The sequence below is a fragment of the Dryas octopetala genome, chromosome 5 (genome assembly GCF_963921425.1).
Source record: "Dryas octopetala chromosome 5, drDryOcto1.1, whole genome shotgun sequence".
Taxonomy (NCBI): domain Eukaryota; kingdom Viridiplantae; phylum Streptophyta; class Magnoliopsida; order Rosales; family Rosaceae; genus Dryas; species Dryas octopetala.
Window position 1 is genome coordinate 22,384,564 of NC_141370.1, and position 23,537 is coordinate 22,408,100.

The 23,537-nt window shown below is 35.9% G+C and overlaps 4 protein-coding genes across 9 annotated transcripts; 1 reads left to right on the forward strand and 3 right to left on the reverse strand.

The window, feature by feature from the left end:
• Positions 1–36: 36 nt before the first annotated feature.
• On the reverse strand, positions 37–6,421 carry LOC147285872 (putative thiol methyltransferase 2). Of its 2 annotated transcripts, XM_086242944.1 has the most exons (9): positions 6,292–6,421; positions 1,659–1,964; positions 1,438–1,520; positions 1,220–1,306; positions 1,041–1,141; positions 862–961; positions 690–736; positions 489–567; positions 37–304 (listed from the first exon to the last, which is right to left on the reverse strand). In XM_086242944.1, exons 2-9 carry the CDS (start codon positions 1,870–1,872, stop codon positions 251–253), a joined length of 765 nt encoding a protein of 254 aa, XP_086099070.1. In that variant the 5' UTR covers positions 1,873–1,964; positions 6,292–6,421; the 3' UTR covers positions 37–250. The 2 variants fall into 2 exon arrangements, with proteins under 2 accessions (XP_086099070.1, XP_086099069.1); XM_086242943.1 differs by lacking the exon at positions 6,292–6,421 and having other exon boundaries at positions 1,390–1,520; positions 1,659–1,942.
• On the reverse strand, positions 2,434–4,573 carry LOC147285873 (uncharacterized). Its single transcript, XM_086245833.1, has 2 exons — positions 4,254–4,573; positions 2,434–3,814 (listed from the first exon to the last, which is right to left on the reverse strand). Exons 1-2 carry the CDS (start codon positions 4,571–4,573, stop codon positions 2,434–2,436), a joined length of 1,701 nt encoding a protein of 566 aa, XP_086101959.1.
• On the forward strand, positions 6,395–16,803 carry LOC147285874 (uncharacterized). 5 transcript variants are annotated; one of them, XM_086242938.1, is made up of 17 exons: positions 6,395–6,539; positions 6,785–6,826; positions 7,248–7,411; positions 8,190–8,508; positions 8,635–8,727; positions 8,842–8,932; positions 9,226–9,292; positions 10,283–10,325; positions 10,901–11,072; positions 11,147–11,245; positions 12,651–12,719; positions 13,231–13,369; positions 14,308–14,506; positions 15,058–15,173; positions 15,370–15,406; positions 15,767–15,944; positions 16,571–16,803. In XM_086242938.1, the coding sequence occupies exons 3-16, from the start codon at positions 7,277–7,279 to the stop codon at positions 15,934–15,936; spliced, it is 1,749 nt and encodes a 582-aa protein (XP_086099064.1). In that variant the 5' UTR covers positions 6,395–6,539; positions 6,785–6,826; positions 7,248–7,276; the 3' UTR covers positions 15,937–15,944; positions 16,571–16,803. The 5 variants fall into 5 exon arrangements, with proteins under 5 accessions (XP_086099064.1, XP_086099068.1, XP_086099066.1 ...); XM_086242942.1 differs by lacking the exon at positions 7,248–7,411 and having other exon boundaries at positions 6,525–6,539; XM_086242940.1 differs by lacking the exon at positions 6,395–6,539 and having other exon boundaries at positions 6,571–6,826; positions 16,545–16,803.
• An 855-nt stretch (positions 16,804–17,658) lies between these two features.
• LOC147285875 (uncharacterized) lies at positions 17,659–22,141 on the reverse strand. Its single transcript, XM_086245163.1, has 6 exons — positions 21,666–22,141; positions 20,479–20,673; positions 19,826–19,942; positions 19,522–19,671; positions 18,868–18,926; positions 17,659–17,991 (listed from the first exon to the last, which is right to left on the reverse strand). The coding sequence occupies exons 1-6, from the start codon at positions 21,864–21,866 to the stop codon at positions 17,856–17,858; spliced, it is 858 nt and encodes a 285-aa protein (XP_086101289.1). The 5' UTR covers positions 21,867–22,141; the 3' UTR covers positions 17,659–17,855.
• Between the last annotated feature and the right edge of the window lie 1,396 nt (positions 22,142–23,537).

Here is a 23,537-nt window from a genome sequence, read left to right on the forward strand (position 1 = left end):
TTCTCTTGTCATGCAACACATACTTTCTCTTTCAACTGTCAATCAAATCTGAACCCTACTTCTTCAATCTTCAGTTCACAACATTAATTTGTCGTAAGAACCTTTACAATTCATAAAGGACCATGGATGTAAACATTCAATCCATAGACCTTAACCAATTTACAAATTACAAGGCCATCTAAGATGAATCTATTTTCAGTCGCATGCCACATGATGCTTTACTTTAGCAGAATGACAATCCTGTGGAGTGTCAAAGGGAGGATTTGCTTAGAGACCTCCTCCACCTTCCTAGCTTCTCTCTTCCCTGAAAGTAGAATGAAGATACTTTTTAAAACTTAATATTCATTGTATTCTCGATTATGTCCAAAAGATTATGTCCAAAAGGGTGAATATATAACTCAATTGGAGTGAAACTTGATGGTAGAAAAACAAAGTGCAAAGCAGCAAAAGCTAGTAAACCAAGATCGAAACTATTCAATGATACATACCTTGCGAGGTGGGACAGCTAGTTCATTATCTAAGATGGATATTGCCTTAAAGCCCATGGGATGCAGCACCTCTTCATAACTGCACAAATTTGAATCAAGAATAATGAGTATCATTTGTACATGATCAAAATTTCACTATTAGTAACAACACAAGTTGACAACTCAAAGAATACTAGAACAGGATCTGGAGTAGAAACATACTCTGAAACTGACACTTTGTAAGGGGGTCCACCGATATGATCACTGATCTGCCATCAAATAATTTTAATTTTCAATGCAACTATCAGAAACTATTTAGAAAAATACAAAATAAAATTATAAAGTGTTAAAGTTAGACTGTTAGAGTAGCATATTAAGGAAGACAAAGTATTACAGGAAACATTAGCGTTATGAGCTCCCCATCTGGTTTTAGGATATCCCCAATCTTTTGTGCCCATGCTGATCTCATGTCTGGTTCAACAGCACAGAAAAACCTGTTCCATTGGACGTGCTCAATCAAGAGATCCTTCTCTTAATTGGTAAATTATTACACCACATTTTAAGCCAACTTACGTATAATCAAAAATGAGATCAAACAATTCAGTTGGATGCCAAGTGAAAAAGTCCGCCTTTAAGAAGGCAAAATACTTTGCTTTGGGTAGTGAGGAAAACAACTGCCATGACATTTAAAACAGAAGAGTAAAGTAAGTGAATTCTTACAGGAATTAGAAACCTTTATTTAGATCAGTTACCTCCACTGCTTTCTTAATGGCATTGTCTGAAATGTCCAATCCAGTGACATGGAGTTGGGGGCATGCAATGGTTACAACATCATAACCCTGCCAAATACAAACACGAATACGATGATAGCAAAAATAGCAGCAGCTAGGAAAAGACTAATTAAATGAATAATCGAACATACAGTGCCACAACCAGGGACGAGAGCCCTGCCTTTGGGAAGGGATCCTACACGATGAAGATGAGCAAGAACAGGCGTTGGCTGTCCTAAATCCCAAGGACTCAAACCTTGCTCCCAGCACTTGTCCCAACCACCTTCCTTATCAACAGTACATGTTCTTCATTTCACACCATAAATTCAAGAATTCATAAATTCACAAATTCACAAATTCACAAATTCACAAATTCACAAATTCACAAATTCACAAATTCACAAATTCATGGGTGCCGTACCTGTAGAGTCGCTGTGCACGAGTTGTTGCATCTTGGCAACAGCAGGAGGGGTCTGGATACTCTCTGCGGGGTCTTGTCCTTCTTCTCTCTTCCTCATCCTCGATTGGTTCGCACCAACAAAGAGGCTTCTGGTGGGAATCCAAGGCTGTAGTTTGATATTCAGATTCAGATTCCTAATGGATGAATGCATGATATTGATCAGAGGGTATGCCATTGCCAGATTGGACTGTGACTGGACTGGATTTAAGCTGTTGCGGGACCATAATCTTAATATTAAATATTAATAGCGAGTAATAACCCTTAGGCCTTCCACTATGGTAAAGCCATTTTTTGTGACCCAAAACCCATTTTGGGTCACAAATAGTGCTGTGACCCAATTCTCCCATTTATGGTGCTGTGACCCATTTTGGGTCACAGTGTTTTATACATATTTAAAATATGCCTAATATTGATTAAGTGATATTTAATTGATAATTTTAAATTTAAAATATAATAAAAATGATTCTAGTGATCTTATTTTAATGAGATCTTTAAAATAAGGTCAATATTGAATATATTTAAAATAAGAAAATTTCATAAATTAGACAACATAAGCCTTACAACATCGGGACTTCAACAACCACAAACAAGAAAAACAACACGATGATTTAAAGGAAAAACAAGTACAACATGATCACTAAAAGGAAAAAAAAACAAGAACAATACGATGATTTAAAGAAAAAACAACAACAACAATCATAATGAGAACAATATTGACGAACCATGATCCAGGTCGTCAATATGTTGGGGCAAGTGGTGGGTTCCCCTCTCGGATCCAGATGTGCTCAATCAAATTAGTTTTTAGGGATTCGTTGACATTTCGGTCCCTAAGCAAATTCCGACGAACATTCATCTCAGGTAATGATGATGGAGCGGCACCGGTCGGACATGGTTCTACACCTTCGTATTCAGCTTCTGCCCTTCTAGTGCTCGCTTCTGGGTCTATTGGGTCATCCCTACCGTCATCCTCAGGGCGCTCATCCTCCACGATCATATTGTGCAATATTATGCACGCCTTCATGATATACCCAAGCTCAATCGGACGCCAATAACGAGCAGGTCGTTTTATAATCTGCCACCGGGCTTTTAAAATTCCGAACGCCCTCTCCACATCCTTCCTGTATCCCTCCTGTCTAGCGGCAAACAACTTATGGTGGGGAAGAACGGGACTGTGCAATGTAGTGATAAGAGTTGACCATTGAGGGTAGATCCCATCTGCAAGAAAGTATGGAATGGTGTAGTCTATCCCATTCACAGTGAATTTCACCCTGTGGTTTCGGCCGGAAATCATATCATCAAAGAGATGAGAACAGTCCAGCACATTGATATCATTATTCGACCCAGGTATACCAAAATTTGCATGCCATATCCACGTGTCGTACCCAGCAACGGCTTCAAGGATAACTGTTGGGACACGATAATGCCCACGGTACACAGCTTGCTCGGCCATTGGGCAATTTTGCCATACCCAATGCATGCAATCCAAGCTACCAATCATACCTGGAAATCCTCTACGGCTCCCCTTTCGCAAAAGTTTCCTCAAATCGGCCGGAGTAGGCCTCCGGAGATACTCTGGTCCGAAGACGTCAGTGATGGCTCTCACGAACTTCAAGAATGATTGTCGTATGGTGGTTTGGCTAATGGTCATTGACTCTGAGACCAAATCATATGGAATGCCATATGCCATCACCCGCAGTGCTGCAGTCACCTTTTGGTGAGGTGTGCAACCCACTCTACCGACGACATCAACTGTTGGCCGGAAATACTCATCCTGGAGGCAGACCGCTTCGAGAATTCTATTGAATAGCGGTTGGTGCATGCGGTATCGCCTGCGGAAAGTCACGGTGTCCTCGATTGGCGAGGGGATGAAGTAGTTGTCCATGAGACGTTCGTGGGCGGCTTCTCGATTCCGGTGTGTGTACCGGCGATTTGAAGAAGTACCTCCATGCCTTGGTGTACCGGCGACGACGGTATGACCCATTGACACAATCAACTTACCCACCATCTCCCTTCCATCCTCTTCCCTATCCCATTCAGCATCAGAGTCCGAAGACGAGGAGGAGGATGAATACACATACAAAGTATTCATTTGGGTGTTTATGGAATGAGAAATGATCCTGAAATAAGATTGAGTGTAACATGGTAAATATAGTGGTATTTATACTGAAACCACTTGCATTTGAGATAAGGAATGAATGGTCCACATTCATTTGCTTTATGATGGTGTAGTCATTTCATGCATCAGTCTTATCTACTGTAAAGCATGCATCAGTCTTATCTACTGTAAAGCATGCATCAGTCTTATCTACTGTAAAGCATGCATCAGTCTTATCTACTGTAAAGCATGCATCAGTCTGTGGTTAATAAGGGAGAATCCAATGTTGGGTGGAAATGTAAACATTAATTGAATAAATAGCAAACCATGACTTAAAACAAGATTGACGTTCAAATTAAAGGATACAATTAAAGAACAAACATAATTTAAAACAAGATTAACATTCAAACTAAAAAACACAATTGAAGAGCAAGGTCTAATTCTAATTATTAGGCGGGTACCCCTGGTTTGAGTGAGTGAGGTTGGAAAGATCCGGGTAGTATCCAGATGGAGTGGACTCCGAATGGTGGTTAGCACGCATTTGCCTCCTTGCAATGACTTCAGCCATCTTTTGCTCCCAATACATCCGTTGCCCATCATTCATTTTGGAGAGGTCTTGGCCCATAATATTTTGTTCTTCCCATTCTAGCTGCCTCTCGATCCTCATCCTTTCTCTTGCTTCCTTTGCGGCGTCTCTTTCACTCCTTGCACGCTCTCTGTCAACTCTCGTTTGTATGAAAATCCTTGAATTTTCATTATAATGATCTACTGCCTCAACCATATGAGTTTGGACGGGCTCGGCTGCCTTGGCCCGTTTTGCATGGTTTCTCCCTGGTGGCTTTGGCCGCGAGGAACCGCATGGTTGGAATGGTGGTGGGTTTTCGTCCTCGCCAAGTGGTATGACTGGATCGGTCTCCTCGGGATCATCATCGGCGGGAGTGTCGGCATCGTCGGTGGCGGGGGTCTCTGAATCACTAACCCGAACAGGAGCATGAACGGCAGCATACTTTGCACTTTCCTTTATTTTTTCCCAAATGTGCACCCATGGAAACTTGAATCCAGTCTTGTTTCGAAAGCCTTCAAGTGCTTGCGTAAACTACAATAATAAAATAAAAATTAAAATATATAAATTTTCTTGTGGAAATGCAAACATAACTTAAATAAATAGTAAATTTGCTACATTTATAAACAAAACAAAAACCATAATCATACAAATATATAAATATGCTTGATAGATAAACAAAATAGTGAAAATACAATATAATAATATCATTATACAAATATGCTACATTTATAAACACAACCAAAAATAATCATACAAATATATAAATATGTTTGATACATATACAAAACAATAAAATAGTAATACCATTATATAAATATGCTTCATTTATAAACAAAACATATAATAATTATACAAATATATAAATATGCTTGATAATTGGAGGATACAAAAAATAATCATGCAAATATATAAATGCATAAAAACTTACCACATTGGCATCATTTGCACCGCTTGCACGCATTCGCTCGGCCTCCAATAAGCAAGCATAAAATTTGTTGCAATCACGCGCAATATCTTTGAATCGTGCTTTAACACCGCCAACCTTACGAATTGTTTCACCCCCCATGTTACGCTTGAAAATTTCATAAATTTGTTCCCAAAGCATGGCGGCTCTAATTTGGGCACCAAGACAACCGTCGGGAGACCTCTCTAGGTATGCCATCACTAGGGCTTCATCTTCAGCTACCACCCAAGCACTTCCTCTTGGAGCCATGACAAAGAAAAAAAAATTTTGTGTAAATTTGGTAAACAAAGGTTGTAAATTGTGATGAAACCATATGAGTGTTGTGTGATATATATAGACATCCTTGAAAATATAGCTGTTGGAGGGTTTGGGGAATTTTTTAAAATTTTTTCGAAATTTTTTGGCAATTTTTCGGATATTATATCTATTTTAAATGATTTATTAAATATTTGTTAAAAAAAAAAAGAAAAGGCCGATCTGGACCGTTGATTATCAACGGTCCATTAATATCAGCCGTTGATCCATCACCCGGCCCATCTAAAAAAAAAACAAAAAAAAAGGCAAAACGCAGCAGCCGTTGATCACCAACGGTCGGCCGATCTGGACCGTTGGTGAGAAGGAAGCCAGCCACGCGTCAAGCTTCGTCCTCGCCAGGCGCTGCAACCGAGCCAGCACGTGACGTCAGCCGACATCTGCGTCAGCAACTGCAGCTTCCGTCAGCAGCAACAGGCGCGGGCCCCACCTCCTTTTCAGCTCAGCAGCCGGTTCTCTCTCTTCACGTGGGCTGCTTTTTGGATTTGGGTCACAACACATTTTGGGTCACACATGAAACCCACTTCTGGGTTACACTTTGGGTTACACCCTCTTTTGGGTCACACATTCCGGCCCGTAGTGTTAAAGTGTGACCCATTTGTGGCCCAAAATGGGTTTTGGGTCACACATTCCGGCAGCATAGTGGAAGGCCTTAGACTTGAACATCCTTCCAAAACCACCCCATCCTCAGCTTCACTTGTGCATTTCTTGGCCCATTGTTCTAGGACCTTCTTAGACCCACCAAAGTCTTCAAAATTCACTTCTTCTATTAAGCCTAAACCGCCATAGAAAGTTTGGGCTTCGGCCCGCCATTGTACGAAAACATAAACAATTTATATCCGGCCCAACGCTTGTTCTCAGTTGCCGTCGTCTTGTCGTCTTCAAATTCAAGTTATCGTCCAAAAGGTGAGCAGCGTCTCTCTGTCTCTGTTCCGGTTCATACGAGTTCAACTATTGCACATATGTTTTCGCATAATTAAACTTTAAACTTTCAGTTTAATGATTCTTTTTTATTGCTTATACATTTTGTTTACAGAATTTCATTTTATTTTCTTTTTACCTCTGAATTATTTACTTTGGGTTCCATAAATTACTCTTATATTTAATTAGTTTTTTTTTTTTTTTTATCATCTGGGAATTATTTTCTGAAGGCAGAGGCAGCTAAAGGCCCAGGGGGTCAGCTAGTTTTACTGGTAAGACATCATCTTCCCCCAACTGAACTGTCCCCTCTTTCTCTACCAGACTATCGCACCCCCGCAGTTTTTAAGCAATTTTTGTATTACATTTAATAATAGATGATTGTATGCATTATCTCACGTCCCATTTTTAGTTCTTAACTCCCGTTTTCTTTGTTCCAACAAAGATGTTCTCATCCCATCATCTTTTAGTTTTAGACTTTTAGTTTAAAATTTTTAATAACCAAGTATTGCTTGGTAAGTGTACTACTTCTAATTGGTTCCAAGCAACATTGCACTCATCCCATATAACCCACCTACTCTCTTTTTACTCCAACTCCTATCATCTTCCACACGAATCATGTGTGCTTCATTCTTCTACTAGTTACAAAAGTTAGGCACTCATAGCACTACATTGGTTTGGTTTGTCTTGCAACAGAAAATCAGAAATAGCATTGCAAATGTGCAATGGGGATCATAAAAGATGGCACCGTCTCCGGTTTTCTCCCTAGCAACGATGTGTTTGCCATCCACTTTCCCGGTTATCCTTCGTCCATGTCCCGTGCCATTGCGACACTTGGTGGGACTGAAGGAATCCGGAAGGTATGCCTAGTTGCCAACTTAATTAACTGTCTAGTTCTACAACTTTTATGTCGTTTTGCATGTTCCTAGTTATACACTAAATAATAGAATGGAATTAGAAGGAACCTTAAAAGCCTGATGAAGACGAACCAGAGTTTGGTTCACCTTAATTGTTTCTTTAAATTTCACTTTTGTTTTGATGTTTGTACAGTTTGTACTACATCTATACTAGATGGTCGTTAGCATTTAGTAAGTGTTTTTTCTGCTCTATACTCACTTGTCCACTGTGATTGTACCATTAATTGGTTCAATAACATTTCGTTTCTCATAAGGAAAATGTATACTGCTGTGTGCATTTAGAGGCCGAAGGCATATTTGAGGCTCATATGCTACTTGATCGGCAAGACAAAGCAAAATTGGCAATGTAAAACTGTTTTAATAAACGATGCATTTCACATCACCAGATGAATAAGGGGTGCATGCAATTGCCATTTCAACTTAACTGCTTATTGAATTATCTATTGTTTCACATCACCAGATGAATAAGGGGTGCATGCAATTGCCATTTCAACTTAACTGCATATTGAATTATCTATTGTTTTGTAAGGTAGCTATGAAAGCAAGACCCTATTTACTGTGAAGATTGCAATTTGTGCAAACTAAGCATATTTTAGTTTGTATGCTTATAAATATCTGAATTCCACCACAAAGAAGATTTGTTGCAATCAAAATTCTTGTGTTTCCATTCCATATTCAAATGCCATATTCAATCACTCATGGGTTGGTATTTCTTGTACAGTCAGACAGGTTAGAGCTTCATTTCCGGCCTGATGACCCATATTCACATCCTGCATTTGGAGACCTTCGTCGCTGCAACAATTTGTTGCTTAAAATATCTAAAACCAAGTCTGGTGGTGGACAAAGTGATGAAGTTTCCAACAGGACATTAAAAGGCTCCTTGCAAGATGCAACTAACTTGGGGAACGGCATACAATCAACTCAACCCGAAAGTGAATTACTCGCTAGCAAAGAAGTTGAAGTGCAGATACCTGAAAATGATCAAGTAAACCATTGTGCTGATATTGTTGCTCGTGTCTCAGAGGCTTATCACTTTGATGGTTAGACTGGCCCTGCTTGCATTGCCACCTGTTACGTCTCCTAGAATTATGTAATTCATTAATTTTTCCTACAATATTAAAACTGATCTTCAGTGGTTCTTTTGTTCCTCTCTTGACATTTCAAAGGAATGGTAGACTACCAGCATGTCATTGCTGTTCATGCTGATGTTGCCCGGAAGAAAAAGAGAAATTGGATTGAAATAGAGGAGCCGCACTTTGGTAAAGTCAACAATTTTCACTTTTTTTGTTTTGATTTGGATAAATTCAGAACTTCTTCTTTTACTTCACAAAATTAGTTTATCTACTTTACATTATTTATCAATCTATTTGTAGATAAGGGTGGTCTCATGGATATTGATCAGGAGGATGTGATGATTTTACTACCCCCACTTTTTGCACCCAAGGATGTGCCAGATAATTTAGTGTAAGATGCTCTACGGTTTTTTATATTTTTATGTTGGATTGGGTGGAAGCTATGTGTTGATTGTATCTTGTTAAGCTTTGTTATTAGGCTTTGCTCAGATGGACTTCTTGTCCATCTTCTCTTTGTACTCCTTTTCTCTTTTTAAAAATCTTTGTTTCAAAAACTCTGAAGTTATTTGTTTTTTTCTTTAAAAAACACTCTGAAGTTATTTGGTGCCATGTTTCTTAGATGCCTTCCAGTGAATGATTTATTTTTATTTGGCACTAATATTACTCAGTGTTATTATCTATTAGGTTGAAATCATCAGCGACATTGAGTGCAAAAAAGAATCAAGAAGAACCTGTGCAACACCAATGGGAGGTGAATCTTATTGTTGACTGAATTACTTAACTATTTTGCAGACTTAAAATCTACACTTTTTTTTCTTGAATACTCATACTACAGCTAAAGCTATGGTATTGTTACTTATTTGTTTATTTTATTGTTATAATATATGTATTAGACTCATGCTGTTGCTAGTGGTCCATTCCATGCATCGCTATCCAAGTTGGGCATGAGCGATATCTATGCACCAACTTGAGGGGGAGAGTTAGCGTGTATATAGGTTTTCCTTATTTAGCTAGGAATTAATGTCATAGCTGTATAGTTGACTTACCTTAAATGGTCTTATGTATCCTGTATAAATATACCTTGAGATATATGAAATAAAATATTCAGCCATATTATCAAGTTTATCATTAGCCACCAAAGGTTGATAGGGAGATAGGTTTTATAGGTTTTTCATTTTCTTAAATGTAATTATAGACTCTAGGGTTTGAAGCATGGGCATCAAAGGTTAAGCTTCTAATACTCTTGGGCCCTTGGAAAATTAGATTTGCTATCTTTGCTTATTCTCGATTAAAGCTTGAGGTAAGCTAGAATTGGGTAGATGCGGGTTATACTAGACAGTGTCTTCAATTTCCTTGTTCTATTTTTTTTTTTTTTATCCCTTTAGTCTAATTGGTTTCCATTTCTTGTGTGTTCTAGGAAATGCATACTCAGCTTGAAGTTAACTGGCCTGTGTCTCACATTTGCACTTTAGTTATCATATGTAACTTCCATTAGTTCTTTCATTTTGATGAAATTTTCTTATTTATAAAATGTATATCATAATGCTTCCATAGATCATAATTTTGAGCCATGATCATACTGTTCTCTTGGGTGAGTACCTTGTTTTATGTTGCATTCCTGAATCATATTATATAGAGTACAATATTTTGCTCAGGTTTATTTCTCGTTTCAGCTTATTTTGTAAGATCTTAACTAGGCGCGTAGTGTTCAAACTGACATTTATTATATTGTTTTGTCCAGATGGATATGGAGCCAGTTCTTGCAATTGACTTTGGAATCAATGATATCCTAATTTTTTATTTAGAATGCTAGTTCTTACCTATTGCTGAGATTTATTTTAAATTTTCCATGTTTCCTTTTCCCATATTTATTTTAATTATTCAACCGTTTTGTTTTCTTTCTACACAAGAAAAAGTATTTAGGAAGAATACAATATCCAATGCAGCTCCTTTGTGATTATTCTAGCTGCTTGGATCGCAATACCAATGTTTAAATGTATTTGGACTAATGGTTGGTCAAGACATGGGAATAGATTAATTTTGAAGTTTGGGCTAGATTCGATGGTGAACTTTATGGACCCTATTTTTCAAAACTAATCTAGCCTTGCATAATAGTCTTTGGAATTCACTGCCTCATGTTTTGGAAAATGTCATTTGTTTTTTATCCTGCCATACTTTATGTAGGATATTGCCATAAAGTTTTCTGAAATTTTGTCTGTATGCATGTTTTTATTATTCATGAAAACTTTGGAGTGCCAGAAAAGTGTTACTATCTTACCAATGGCATGAAAATTATAAAGACTGAAATCTCAGTAAAGTTCGTGCGAAGTTGTGTATCTGTTGTACTTAGCATTCTTACAGATTCCTAAGAGAACAAATTGGGAGGAATATATACCCCAAGGCTCAGATCCATGGGAGTCACAGATGGCATTGTCTAGGCTGTTTGATGAGCGGCCTGTATGGCCAAAGGATTCACTAACTGAACGCTTGCTTGATAAGGGCTTCAATTTTTCCGATCATATGCTCAGAAGGTTGTGTGCTTATAAGCCTTTACCTTCTATTCTTAGTCTTTGTTCTATTGGTTGAGGTCATTCTGTTCTTGCAGGCTTCTTTCTAGAGTTGCATACTACTTTTCACGTGGACCATTTCTCAGGTTCTGGATAAAAAAAGGATATGATCCTCGCAAAGATCCTGATTCTCGCATGTGAGAGTAATATTATAATAAGTTCTTAAGCATACATAGTATTTATATTCGTCCACTTCTTGTCTTTTGCATATAATGTTCTGTTTTCCTAGAGCAAAAAAAGTATTCCAATAGGTTGCCATAGTATCAATGGAAGGAATTCTTGCCTTTCCTGTCTTTTAACAGTGATGAGTTAGATTAATTATTGAATATAACAGTGAGAGCATATATTCAAAAGTATCAGTATAATCCACTTCCATGTATAAACTACTTGAACTAAATGTGTTCAAATGTCTCAGTGAATGCTTTATCCAAAGATTCCAAACTCTGAAACAATTGTGATGTTATTCCATTTGAAAAGTAGGAAACTAAACTGAGGCTTAAAATCAATACCTTTTCTTTATTATAAATATGTTTTTTTTTTTCAAAACTTTGTAGAATTTATTGGAACCCTGCTGAAACTATTTTCTTTTTTGAAAGCATTTCATGAATTTTATAAGGTAGGAGAGAAGGTTCAGTACTAGTCTGCCAGTCAAACTTTGAATTTGGCAATAACCTTTATGTTAGCAAAGTAATGCTTGATGAGTTCAGTGTCTGGCAGGTTCTTGGTTAGTGGAGACTGAAGAATGTGAAATTCATGCTGATAGATTCAGTGCAATTCAGAGAGAAGTTTGATTGATATCGTTAAGACAGTATAGCTAGGATAGATTTTATATCTGTGATGGTTCGTGGTGTGACGCTAATAAAAGTATAAAACCATTGAGGGAGGTTCTTATTTTAATAAAAATTGAATCGAGAGACAAATAGTAACAGAGAAATGATTATGGCATTATCCTGATAGATGTGAACCACTTTAGGGGAAGGAACACAAAGAAGTTAACAATATCTTCATCTCCAGATTCACTCGTTCACATTCCCCCACACAAAGTTACCATCTACAGCTGGTATATAATCCACTTTTCTGTTTTGAAAATCAGAAAAATTAAAATAAATTGAGAAAATTATATAGAAGTTGGTCCTGAAGCAAATGAGAACATGTATGCTGGTCATTTGATTGAAAAATGGAAGGGAGTTGAAACATCTAATAAGCAGGATAATTCGACAAAGAATGAGCCTTACATTGACAGTTCCGCATGCGAGCACATGTTATTAATATTACTTCATGTTCTTTTTTCTTTTCCTAATAGGGTTTGAGTACTTATTTGAATTAGGAAACATTGTTTATTTTTCTTTTAAAAAGAGACAATTGGATCTGAAAGTTCAGCTACTTACAATCTGCATGCTCATCATTGTATGATATGATTTAAAAATGGGGCTGAAGGAACATGCACACCTGCATACGCATACACTATCAAGTGCACATTTGAATTAAGGCGATTATGGACCTTATCTTTGTTTTTTCTCATATTAATATTTTCGTTAGCAGATATCAGAAAATTGATTATCGAGTACCCTCAACATTACAAAGTTATTGTGATGCTAATTCAGCCAATCAGTAAGTTTCTTTTCAAAGTCTTCTTTTTGTTCTCTTTATTTTTGCTTCAGACTCGAATTTAGTGTAACAATCAATTGCATACTTTCTAGAGATGCTAATTTCTTGTCCTTTTTTATCTGTTGTACTTCATATATTTTATTTGATTTCATTATTGTGAGAGGACCTTGAATATACTTTGCATTGAATTGAGCTTATAAGGTGTTTTTTTTTAAAGAGATTATAAAGAAAGCAATTCTGACAGAATTGTCCAGAAATTTTTTGTTGTTATACATCGGCCACCTTATTTTTGCCTTAGTCTCTATATTATCATCATATTTTTAGTCTTCATATCAATATTCAAACTTATGTATTTGTTTTCCATGCATTATGTGGAGTATATTTGTCATCTTGCAATTGGATTTGTTCTAATTATCTCTCCTTATTCTAGCTTTGAAGATGTACTTGTGCTCATTTGGTCATTGTTAATGTAAATAGTAATTTTTATCCTTTTTCTTTTGGGGGTCTTATGTAGACTGAAGCATAGATGGGAGGATATATGTGCATTTCGAGTGTTTCCTTACAAGTGCCATACAACATTGCAACTATTTGAACTTGATGATGATCACATTCAAGAACAGATAAGAAAGCCTCCAGCTCAGAAAACTTGCTCCGTGAGTTTCTCGAATCAAGCTATGTTCATACTTTTCATGCATCTTCATCTATTTGTGCATATTCTATAAAATCTACTGCAAGGCCCCCCCCCCCCCCCCCCCCACCACCACACACACGCACAAGAAAAAGAAAAATACGAAAACCAATTAAACATAATCTCCAAATGTTTTATTGATGTTTTCTTAGTATCTCTTATATTCATATGAGCCTGTCATAATTCATTGTGGTCAGAGGTGATGTATGGTAACTCACTGTTCCTTTTGTTTTGGCCAATCGAATTCTATCTTTCAAAGATGGCATGTATGAGTTTCTTGAGGAAGTTGAGTAAGAACTGGTGGTGAGAGAGAAGTAAGCGTGTATCACATGCTTGAGTGTGCAAGCACTGAAATGAAGATGTTGAGGAGGATAGTTGGCAAGTGTAGAGACAGGAATAAATACATTAATGAAGTTAGTAGTAGAACCAAGTCAGGAGAAGGTCTGGTTAAGATTTCTTTTCCACATATATTACAAATATGAAACAACCTACTATTTACTAGGAAATATGAAACAAACTTATTCTCTGATATGCACAGAATCACATAATTTAGCAGCTTGACCTAAGAAGTCTATTGTGGCAAAAATTCAAAGCGATTCTAATTGCTTGCAGGCTGTAAAAGCTGCTTCTCAGACCTTTTCACTTAAAATGCAATAGTTTTCCCTGTTGCAATGTCTTTATGTCTACGTGTTTCAGGATAAGTACTCTTACGGTTATGACTTTTGTAGAGTATCAGATATCAAATATTAATTTTTCAGAGAACTGCCAAAATCTTATGAGGAAAAGAAAAAAAAAAACACTTTCCGACATTGTGTTATATTAGTGGTAATAATCTTTGACATTACTTCAATGTTTTCTTGTTTTTTGGTTTTACTTGGTGATATTTAGCTTATATATATGCAGTCTGAGACAGGATGGTTTTCATCTAACTTGCTGGAGAACTTGAAACGTCGTGTTAAGGTGAGGTTCCTATCTGTATACCCAGAACCTGGTGCTGAACGCTTGCTAAAAGAGGCTACTGAAAGCTTTAAAAAGTCAAAGAAGATGTGCAGTAAAGACAACTTAGTGCATGATGAAGTGGTACACCAACAAGCCAATCCAGGTACAAAAAGAAAACTACACCTGTCTACACTCCAGATCTTTTATTAGTTTCTGTCATAATTACTATCTTAGAAGAGTATGGTTCACATCTTGTGTCATATTACAACAAGCCAATTTCCATTTTCTTATAAGGCTTACTGACAATTATCTTCTCCTAAAATACCCTTAAAGACATGGAGCTGTACTTAATGAAAAATCATCTTCACTTCCATGTTTACAATATATGCTTCTCTGAGCATCCTGTGCAGTTTTCTTACTATTATTTTTTTGGTCTGGACTACTAATAACATTCTTTTCTTTGATTATTCAAAATATATTGCTTTTCAAAAGACTAGTTCTCTGATCTGTATTTAGGTTTTACATGGTATATTCCAAATGATTCTAACTTTCTCAATTAGGATTCGATTACTTATTTTTGTATTCATATTTGGTCAGCTATTTGCAACACTTTTTTACTGGAAACTTAAATAACACTTTTTTGTGATAATATATTCTTTTATCTTGATTATTCGAAACTAATTTGGGAGGTACTTATCGCATATGTTTACCAAGAACTTATAGACGATGAAGATCTTGAGGAACCCAACAATGTTGAAGATGATGAGGAAGATGACATTGAGGTTGATAATGGTGAAGAGGCATTAGATACATATGATGGATTTGATCGGGTAATTAATTATTTTCTCTATGTTCTGTTGTTAACTGTCTTTTCTTCAAATGGATATCTATTAGATCATTGTTTTCTCTATGTTCTATTTCTTGATATTTGTTTACTTCAATAGATTATCTGTTAGATAATTAATTGCATCTTAATTTTTAGTGTGCCTCCTTTTGTTGACTTGTATCATGTTTACTTGTGTGTAGGCTGAGGATGGTGAAATTTTTCTGCAGTCACATTCATGTATCCTTGCACCATAACAATTCAATGTTTTTTTTTTTTTTTTTCATTTTGAGTGTCTTTAATATAATAACTGACAATTTGGCATGATTTGAAATAAAATGTGAAATTGTTTCTGGGACTTCTCTTTCCATCCTTTTTAGCAATACAGAAAATCATCAATGGACATCAGTTGCAATAAATTGCATTCATACGACCTTTTTTTTGGGAATGATGTTCCCTTATTTTGGTGTAGAAGGAAAGTGTAGCCAAATAAACTTGCTCAGTATTGTCAAGAGAGAGTTTTGGGACAAATCAATGCTTAACATTCAAGAATTGTTCAAAGCTCTGCAAATTCTACTGGATTTCCTATATATTTCTTAGATCTTAACATGGAGAACATCTCAAGAGCCCATTTGCAGGAGCTTTTTGGTAGTTTTCCACCGCCTGAAGCAGGGGCCGATAGAATGCAAGATGCATATACTAGTGATGAAGAATACCAGATTTATGAGGAAGATGGTGATGACAACTCCTCTGACGAAAATGAGCGCTAAAATCAAAGGTTTGTTTTATCCCCGTTTTGTTTCTCGTTCTAAATTTTCATGCATTCTCCAATTTTTGGCCATTGTGAAGTATATCTTTACTGTAAAAACTACAATGTTTTTTTTTTTTTGGTTGAATGAATACTACAATGCTTATACAGCCAGTTCTTGAAAAGAGTCGGTATTGAGGTATTTGATTTATTTGGGCAGTACAATCCACAAGTAAAATTGTGTTCTGTAATATAACTATCTTCTGATTGCTTCTTTAAACTCTCCAAATATAAGGGATATTTTGCATTTCATTCTGTGACATATTTGTATAGTAATCCTATAACAAAAAAAGTATATTTGTTTAGTAACCCCCTAATAACTATAGGTTTGTTTAGTTCTGATTTATAAGAAAAAGGCCAAGGAGGAACAGCCCAAGTATGAAGTGCTAACAAAGCGAAACTAAAATGAAGCCTTAAAATGAAATCCAAAAGGTATAAAAGGAGGAGGAGTTGACAAGCAAAAATTTTCAAGAATTCATGTATAACCATCCTTGTTTATGCAGTTATGCTTAATGTTGTCAGTTGTTTATGACTTGTTATGGTGTGGGTTTTAATACTCAATTCCAACAGCTATTTGATTTTACATTTTTCTAAAGCTGTGGCGGCTGAGGGGCAGATGGACCATCTACATCTACGTGCGCTACAGCAAGGCACTTTCATTGCTGCAGCACTTTGATGAGAACGCCTTGCCTTGGAACTTATAATTGGTTGAATGTAAATTAACTTTGGGTAACAATTATGTGAATTTTCTTTATTTATGTTTTGCAGTATTATTATGTTACTTTCTTGACTATCACTAAAAGAAAAAAGTTTATTGATTTAACAGTTACTAATTTATTTTTTTGTTTCAATATAAGAAAAAGAGAATTCAAATTTGAAATATTGTGGTGAGAAATATCACTAGATGATTATTTTTATTTTTTTTGAGTTGGAAAGAGGAGGGATTGAACTTGGACGCATTATGAGTAATTTTGTGATTTTTTCAACTGGACTACTCTGGACTACTCAACAACGGCAGCCAAAGAAAAGTTACTATTTATTTTCTTGTTTGCACTATTCCCTATCTATTCACATTACACCTCTATTTTATAATTCCTAATTTACCCTTCACATTTTAAGTCCAAAAGAATCTTCTGTAATTGTCATGATTGACTTTGCAATTTTTACAATTCCTAATTTACCCTTCACAATTTGAATCCATTGAGTTAGCTGGTTAACTCTCAAATTGTATTGACTTTGCAGTACCCTAAACACGAAGCAGCTTATGTTTATCTTTAATTAAAAGAGATATTTATAGGAAATCAGTGCAAAAATAACTCATTTTTCTTTGGGATTTGAAAAATGAACCTTTTTTTTCATGGGCAAAAAAAAAAAAATGAACCTTTTTGCATGAAGAAAGATCACTTTACCTTTTTACACAGCTTTAGGTTAAGATGTGGGTATACTGATTTTTCTTAATGTTAAAGAGTAGCTTTTTTTTTTTTTTTCCGAAAAGATTAGTTTTATAAAATATGAAAGAAAGTCTTCATTTACCCGGCCATAAGCCACCAATTTCATTCATTTACATATGGATATTTGTTGCGAGGGACTTGATATTAATTTAATGTGCCGCAGTAGTCTGGGACTTGGCCACCTGGGAAATTTGTAACATGCACAAACAATTATTTCGAAAATTTCCTTCAAATATACCAACAAATTATATCTTCTCTTTCCAATTACAGAAAGAGGAGCAAATTGGCCTCTTCCTCACTATTACACTCTACAAAGTCATGTGATCTGTTCCATTCCATCTAATTTTTTACAAACAAAAATAAGCTCTCTCTCTCTCTCTCTCTCTCTCTCTCTCTCTCTAAAAATGTATGGACAGCATGAACAATTGTTTTAATCCAGGTAGAAGAGAGTCACAATTTTCCGGAGATTTTTGGCTTCTTGACAAGTTTCCATGAGCAATTTACTATCATGAAACGCAAAGCATATTACTTGTTGTACATGGGAAATGATGTCCATATTGCACAACCTGCAGTTTCAGCATGAAAGTCGTGAAAAAAAAAAAAATCGTAATAGCAAACTTAGAGAAATGATGTATGTCTGTGCTACTACAATTCCAAGCTCCACTATCTACCAATGATGGGAGCTTGACTATCAATATAAACCATGGCTGAAAAGTTCTCAAGCTTAAAAGTAGGTTATATTCTAGCCTACACAGGACAAGTGGATCTGACTCCTGCATTTTCAAGTGTGGTCCTCTTACATTAAACTCACAAAATGTGGGTCTACTAGATTAGCACAACACCATTTGCCAAGGCCAAAACAAGGAATGGCAGAGACTATGCTTAGGAGGTGAGATAGCTCATGTATTGCAGGATAATGCATCATCAAAGACTTCAAGAGTAAGTTTTTCTTTTCTAGATTCTAGTAGAACCTTGTTTAAGCAATTTTACTCATGAGAAATTCAAGCAGGCGTTTAAGATGATTTTTATTGCTTGGTCAAACCTTAGAAAAAATTTCAACTCAATAGTCTTGATAGAGATTGGGTGGGAACCTACAAGCTTGATCATGGTAAATAGAGCAATGACCAGTATTATTTAAATTGGCTCTCAGTTTTTGTCTAGACAGTTTAAGGGACATCCCACTTCCCTAGTACAAAGACAGTTTCCCCTTAGGCCTGAGTCTATTAGGTGCCAGAAAAGCAACTAAGGCCTTTGTTCCCAGGAGTGGAGATGTTTAATATCAACTGCCTTCCCTAAATTGATATCTTATACACTTCTCAACTAAGGAAAGTTCCAGTAAGCATCATAAATGGATAATGATTAGCTATATAGTACTGGAAGAAAACAGGGTAACTGAAATTCTAAAAATTGAACAAACATATAAAAGTGGAGCTACTATCAACCTGCTGGCTTCTATCAGCGGTAGATGATCATTGTGAGGCTTCTCTATTACATGCTTGACCTGCAAATCCCAGAAAATTATCAATTATCATAAAAATATTGCTTTTTCCTTTTCGGGTGGTGGGAACAAGTGCAGCATTACCAACTACAAGTTACGGATATAATGACCAAAAAGATTCTTCCGCACCTGAACCCATTAAAATTCAGTTCAAGCCTAAATGCACCCAGTCAAATTCGCAAATAATCTACAGCCCCCAATTCAAATTCATTTTCTGAAGCATTCTAACTGCAGACCTAGTCTTGTGATGCGCTCTCTCTCTCTCTCTCTACAGTAATAGATTGCGGGAATGGTAATTCTAAAAGAAGAACATTCTAAACTAGCAGGAAAAGAAAATTAAGGTCACCTAAGTTCATCCTAACACTTAACTGTCAAGGTATTCTACAAGAGCAAGGGCCATCTAGTGGGCAGCTCTTCATAATCATACTATATCATGATAAGCTATATACTAGATGCTTGAAGCTAGATTCGTAAATCCCGAGTGTTCGCATATATATCATGATAGAAACAAGACCAACCCAAGCAAATAATAGTAAAGTTACAAGTTTGCAATAGATGAAGTAGAAACTTAAGGGATGTTATTTTAAGAAATTCTTACTTTTGACAATAATTCCTGGCTCTCAGGTGGTTGCTTCTTCAAGCTTTGAGGCAAGATTACAGTAAGCAGCTCCGGTTTCTCTGCTCTTAAAGCACCCCTGATAACAGCTGCATTAGTGCCAGATGCCCCTGATGTATATATGTGATTTTTCTGCAAACAGAAGTTTATGAACATACAAGTAAAGGGCACTAATCCATTCAGAATTCAACATAAACTGATAAGGCCCAGTATTGTAGAACATCTGATAGGCTCAATCAGTACTCATAATACCAGATACAAAATATCATGAAGTTGCAGCTCTTACAGTGATAACCATGGCATAGCTAAGAATCTCAATAAGTTCTTGATGCATGAATCCCATATTTCGGGTCCCAAAAAAGCCAATTGCTCTGGGCCCTTGTTGCTGAATGGCTAACAACTCCTGCATATAATGTTGAGCAAAAGAAAATCAAAATATCTGTAAAAGTAGCACAATGTATTGCAATTAAAATTAGAATTGAAAGACAGGACAAATAACACTTAAGACAAAGCATGCAAGGAGTTGCTGCCTATCATCATTACCATGAGTGAACTGTGACTGTTGAACTTAGAAAGAAAACTTATTCGCAAAAGATTATCAAAAGATAACTAATCACCCAAATTTTTACTGCAGATTTATCTTAAGTGATATCCTTAGGTCCCAAACTTTTGGTTTGCAAGGAGACATTACATACTAGGGTTCTTAAAAGGTTTAGTATAGACTAATCTTTGCCTAGGTGAAGTTAAAATTGACATCAGCAACCAAAATTGACAATGGTAACAAAGTTTTGGTAATAGGGGCAATCATGGGTGCCATCACCCCCCCCCCCCCCCCCTCTCTCCAAAAACAACCCAAAAGAAAAAAAGAAAACTAAAAGAAAGAGAAAGGATTAGAAAAAAAAAAAAAAAAAAAAGCCAAACTGAAGAATAATCACACACCTGTAGATAATCCACATCGGCCACAGGTCTAAACTCTGATACCATAACTGCCCCTGATCCTTCAACGACAGATTGAGCTTGAGTTGGGATTTGGGTGCCTACTTCTTCATCGGAACCAAACATGTGCACTCCATTCTTGTCTTCATATGATTGAATATCTTTGTGTTGATCTCTTCTCATATGTCCACAAAGCCACTATACCAGTACAGAAAAACAGAGCCCCTGGTAGTAAATCATTAGTGAAAACCAACTGCCCACAAAGAGTGGTGATCATACAAGTTCAAGCTCACATGGGTTTTAATATGTGTCAATACTCAATAATTGTTATCTGTAGCCTTTCCATGATTAAAATAAAAAAAAAAACAATTGTTTTGATGCCCAAAATGGTTTAAGAGAGCTCGATGCTGTTTGATCACTCCCAATAAGTGATACTAAATAGTGATAAATGTGACATCAACTAAACTCTGCAAAGCCTTACATCATGACCACTTGCATTGACTACATGTGTGATCCAAAAAATTTTAGGTGCTCACAGTTTAAGATGAAATTCATAAAAATGCTACACATGCAGATACACTAAAGACCATGGCTCGACAATGTCAAAGCAGTTACCTTTTGTACTCCTGCAGGCCGAAGAAGCATTTATATGAACAGATTTGGCAGAAATTCACAAACCTTATACTAACATTTTGAATATTAATTCATAAGCCTTATATGCATCTCCATTGGTTCAATAACTGAAACAAGAAATGATTTTTTATGTTTTCCAGCAAGCATGAAACTAAAGTACAATTCTGATCACGGAAGGCACATGCCTGACTTTTACAAGAAATTAAACGGGTTTAAAACCAATGAAATATTTGAAAATATAAATTAAACCCTTTTTTTTTTATAACTATACCTCACACACACAAAGCGCAAAACCCCATTGTAGCCCCTTCAGATAACAAATAAAAGCACTTAAACATACAAAACCCAATTTTGAAGGAGAACTCAATTACCAGATGAAGGAACTGCGTCCCTTATATGGCCAGCTCATTCCAGAAACTAAGGACAAGGATTTCCAAGCTCAAAAATACTATTTTTCCCATCCAAAAAACTCAACAAACAAGACCCAATTCTTGGAATTAAGAAAAGTTGATGATATAGATACGTACATACATACAGAAAGAAAGAGAGAGAGATACCTTCCGTTTGGAGAGAGAGGGTGTCCTGTTTGCAGTGCATGTGTGGCGGTGAGATGAGAGAGAGGAAGAGTAGGAAAGGTTGAAATTAGGGCTTGCAGGGTGAAAGGATTTGAGGGAGTTGGAGGGAAAGTCTGAAGAAGAAGAATAGGCAGTAATGGTGGTTAGAGGCAAAAAAAGCCTCAAAGGTAAGGGTGTTGTCATTCCTCCTATCCTGGCTTTTGAGAGCTTTTCCTTGTTTCTTTCTTTCTATGCTCTTTTTTGAGTTTCTCTTCTCTTTTCGTATCCTGTATCCTCCAATTGGAAAAGAAGAAAATCTGTCTAGGACTAGGAGAATTGAATAAGATTAAAAGCAGCAGATATGATATGTTTATTTTTAGATATACAAGGAATTGGAATCGCGAAATGGAATGGAATTTTGTGAAAAGCCCTTTTTCATTCGCTTTTTTGCTCAATTGCTCTCCTCTAGCCTCCTCCTCCTCTTTATTATTTTCTATATTTATCTTATTTTATTTTTGTTCTTATTTTGACCTCCACACAGCTCAAGCCTCAACTGAACCGGTAAAAGCATGTTCTGAGTATTCTAAAGGCTTTATTGCATAATGTCATCCACACTACGAGAGCGCTGTGACAAATGTCATCTAATATTTTAATTATGACAATTTGTCATTCAATCTTTCAAAATTGTGCAAATTTACGATATGCTGTCATATTTTTTGTTAAATTAAAATATTCTGTTAAATCAGCATTTTAAATAATTTTTTTATTTAAATATAATTTAAAATAAAATTAAAAAATACAAAAAAAAAACCCAAAATTAATATTTTATAAACTTTGAATCAAAAAAACAAATTTTTTTTAGGTGAATTGACAAAAATAATATTATATTTTCATTTTTGCCAAAAAAAATTATATTTTATTTTATATATTTATTAAATATTTTTTTAGATGAATTGACGAAAATACTCTTAATTTTAACTGGTGAATGATGAAATTGATGGCAAATAAAAAATTTGCACAATTTTTTAAAATTGGATAACAAATTGTCACAATTAAAATATTGAATGACATTTACGCACAAGTTTCAAATTCTGGATGACATTTGTACAATTCAGCCTATTCTAAAAACAAAACCAACCTTGGCAGTTGGCACACGGTACAATGCTCTCCAATTCAACATTTACCCTTACATCGTCATATACTACTTTCACAATTACAATTCCATTTCGGGGTCTAAAGGGACAATATTCTTCTAGGCTCTAGCAATACAAATATGCAATGCAGTCCAAAGTGTCCAACCCAAATCTTGTTCACTATAAATTATTAAATTAATAATTAAAGGATTTTCTTCTTTCTTTTTTTCGTGAGAAAAAATAATAAAGTTAAGGATTTAATGGATGTGTGCTGTGAGTTTCCATTGGATATCTTGTATTATTGTATATCAGCTGGTACAACCGTACAACAGACAAATAAGGATAAGGACCACATGCATTGTATTTGTATGACAAAAATATAGAGCCACTTGCTTTCAACCCACCCCTCTCACACCCTTTTGTTCTTTTCTTTAGTATCTGATCCAGCAAGAACCTCACCTCTCAAATTTATTCGCACGTGAATGGAGACTGAACCAAAGTCATTTTTTTGTTGGAATTATTAGTAGCTACAAGTCTACAATCAAGTATTTTGGGGCCAAGGAGCAGTGCAATTAGTGTTACAAAGGCTAATCTGAAAAAATAAAAAAATAAAAAAATGAGATCTACTTTTTTAGTATTTTGGCTCTTTACTTTTGGTCTGAAGTTCCCTCTTGCTCTGGGTAACAAAAAGCGGTAAGAAAAGGAACTCTAACAATATAAAATTCAAAAAAGAAAATAATCA

Excerpts from the sequence above, each read along its gene's own strand:
- LOC147285872 (XM_086242943.1), bottom strand. The coding sequence starts at position 1,872 with ATGGCATACCCTCTGATCAATATCATGCATTCATCCATTAGGAATCTG. Across the intron at positions 1,521-1,658 it reads CGTGCACAGCGACTCTACAG|GTGGTTGGGACAAGTGCTGG; the intron begins GTACGGCACCCA and ends TTGATAAGGAAG. Across the intron at positions 962-1,040 it reads GATCTCATTTTTGATTATAC|GTTTTTCTGTGCTGTTGAAC; the intron begins GTAAGTTGGCTT and ends CCAATGGAACAG.
- LOC147285873 (XM_086245833.1), bottom strand. The coding sequence starts at position 4,573 with ATGGTTGAGGCAGTAGATCATTATAATGAAAATTCAAGGATTTTCATA. Across the intron at positions 3,815-4,253 it reads CTCACTCACTCAAACCAGGG|GATCATTTCTCATTCCATAA; the intron begins GTACCCGCCTAA and ends ATCTTATTTCAG.
- LOC147285874 (XM_086242938.1), top strand. The coding sequence starts at position 7,277 with ATGGGGATCATAAAAGATGGCACCGTCTCCGGTTTTCTCCCTAGCAAC. Across the intron at positions 8,933-9,225 it reads GATGTGCCAGATAATTTAGT|GTTGAAATCATCAGCGACAT; the intron begins GTAAGATGCTCT and ends ATTATCTATTAG. Across the intron at positions 10,326-10,900 it reads AATTGACTTTGGAATCAATG|AGATTCCTAAGAGAACAAAT; the intron begins ATATCCTAATTT and ends TAGCATTCTTAC.
- LOC147285875 (XM_086245163.1), bottom strand. The coding sequence starts at position 21,866 with ATGACAACACCCTTACCTTTGAGGCTTTTTTTGCCTCTAACCACCATT. Across the intron at positions 19,943-20,478 it reads CCGATGTGGATTATCTACAG|GAGTTGTTAGCCATTCAGCA; the intron begins GTGTGTGATTAT and ends CATTATATGCAG. Across the intron at positions 19,672-19,825 it reads GCTATGCCATGGTTATCACT|AAAAATCACATATATACATC; the intron begins GTAAGAGCTGCA and ends TTCTGTTTGCAG.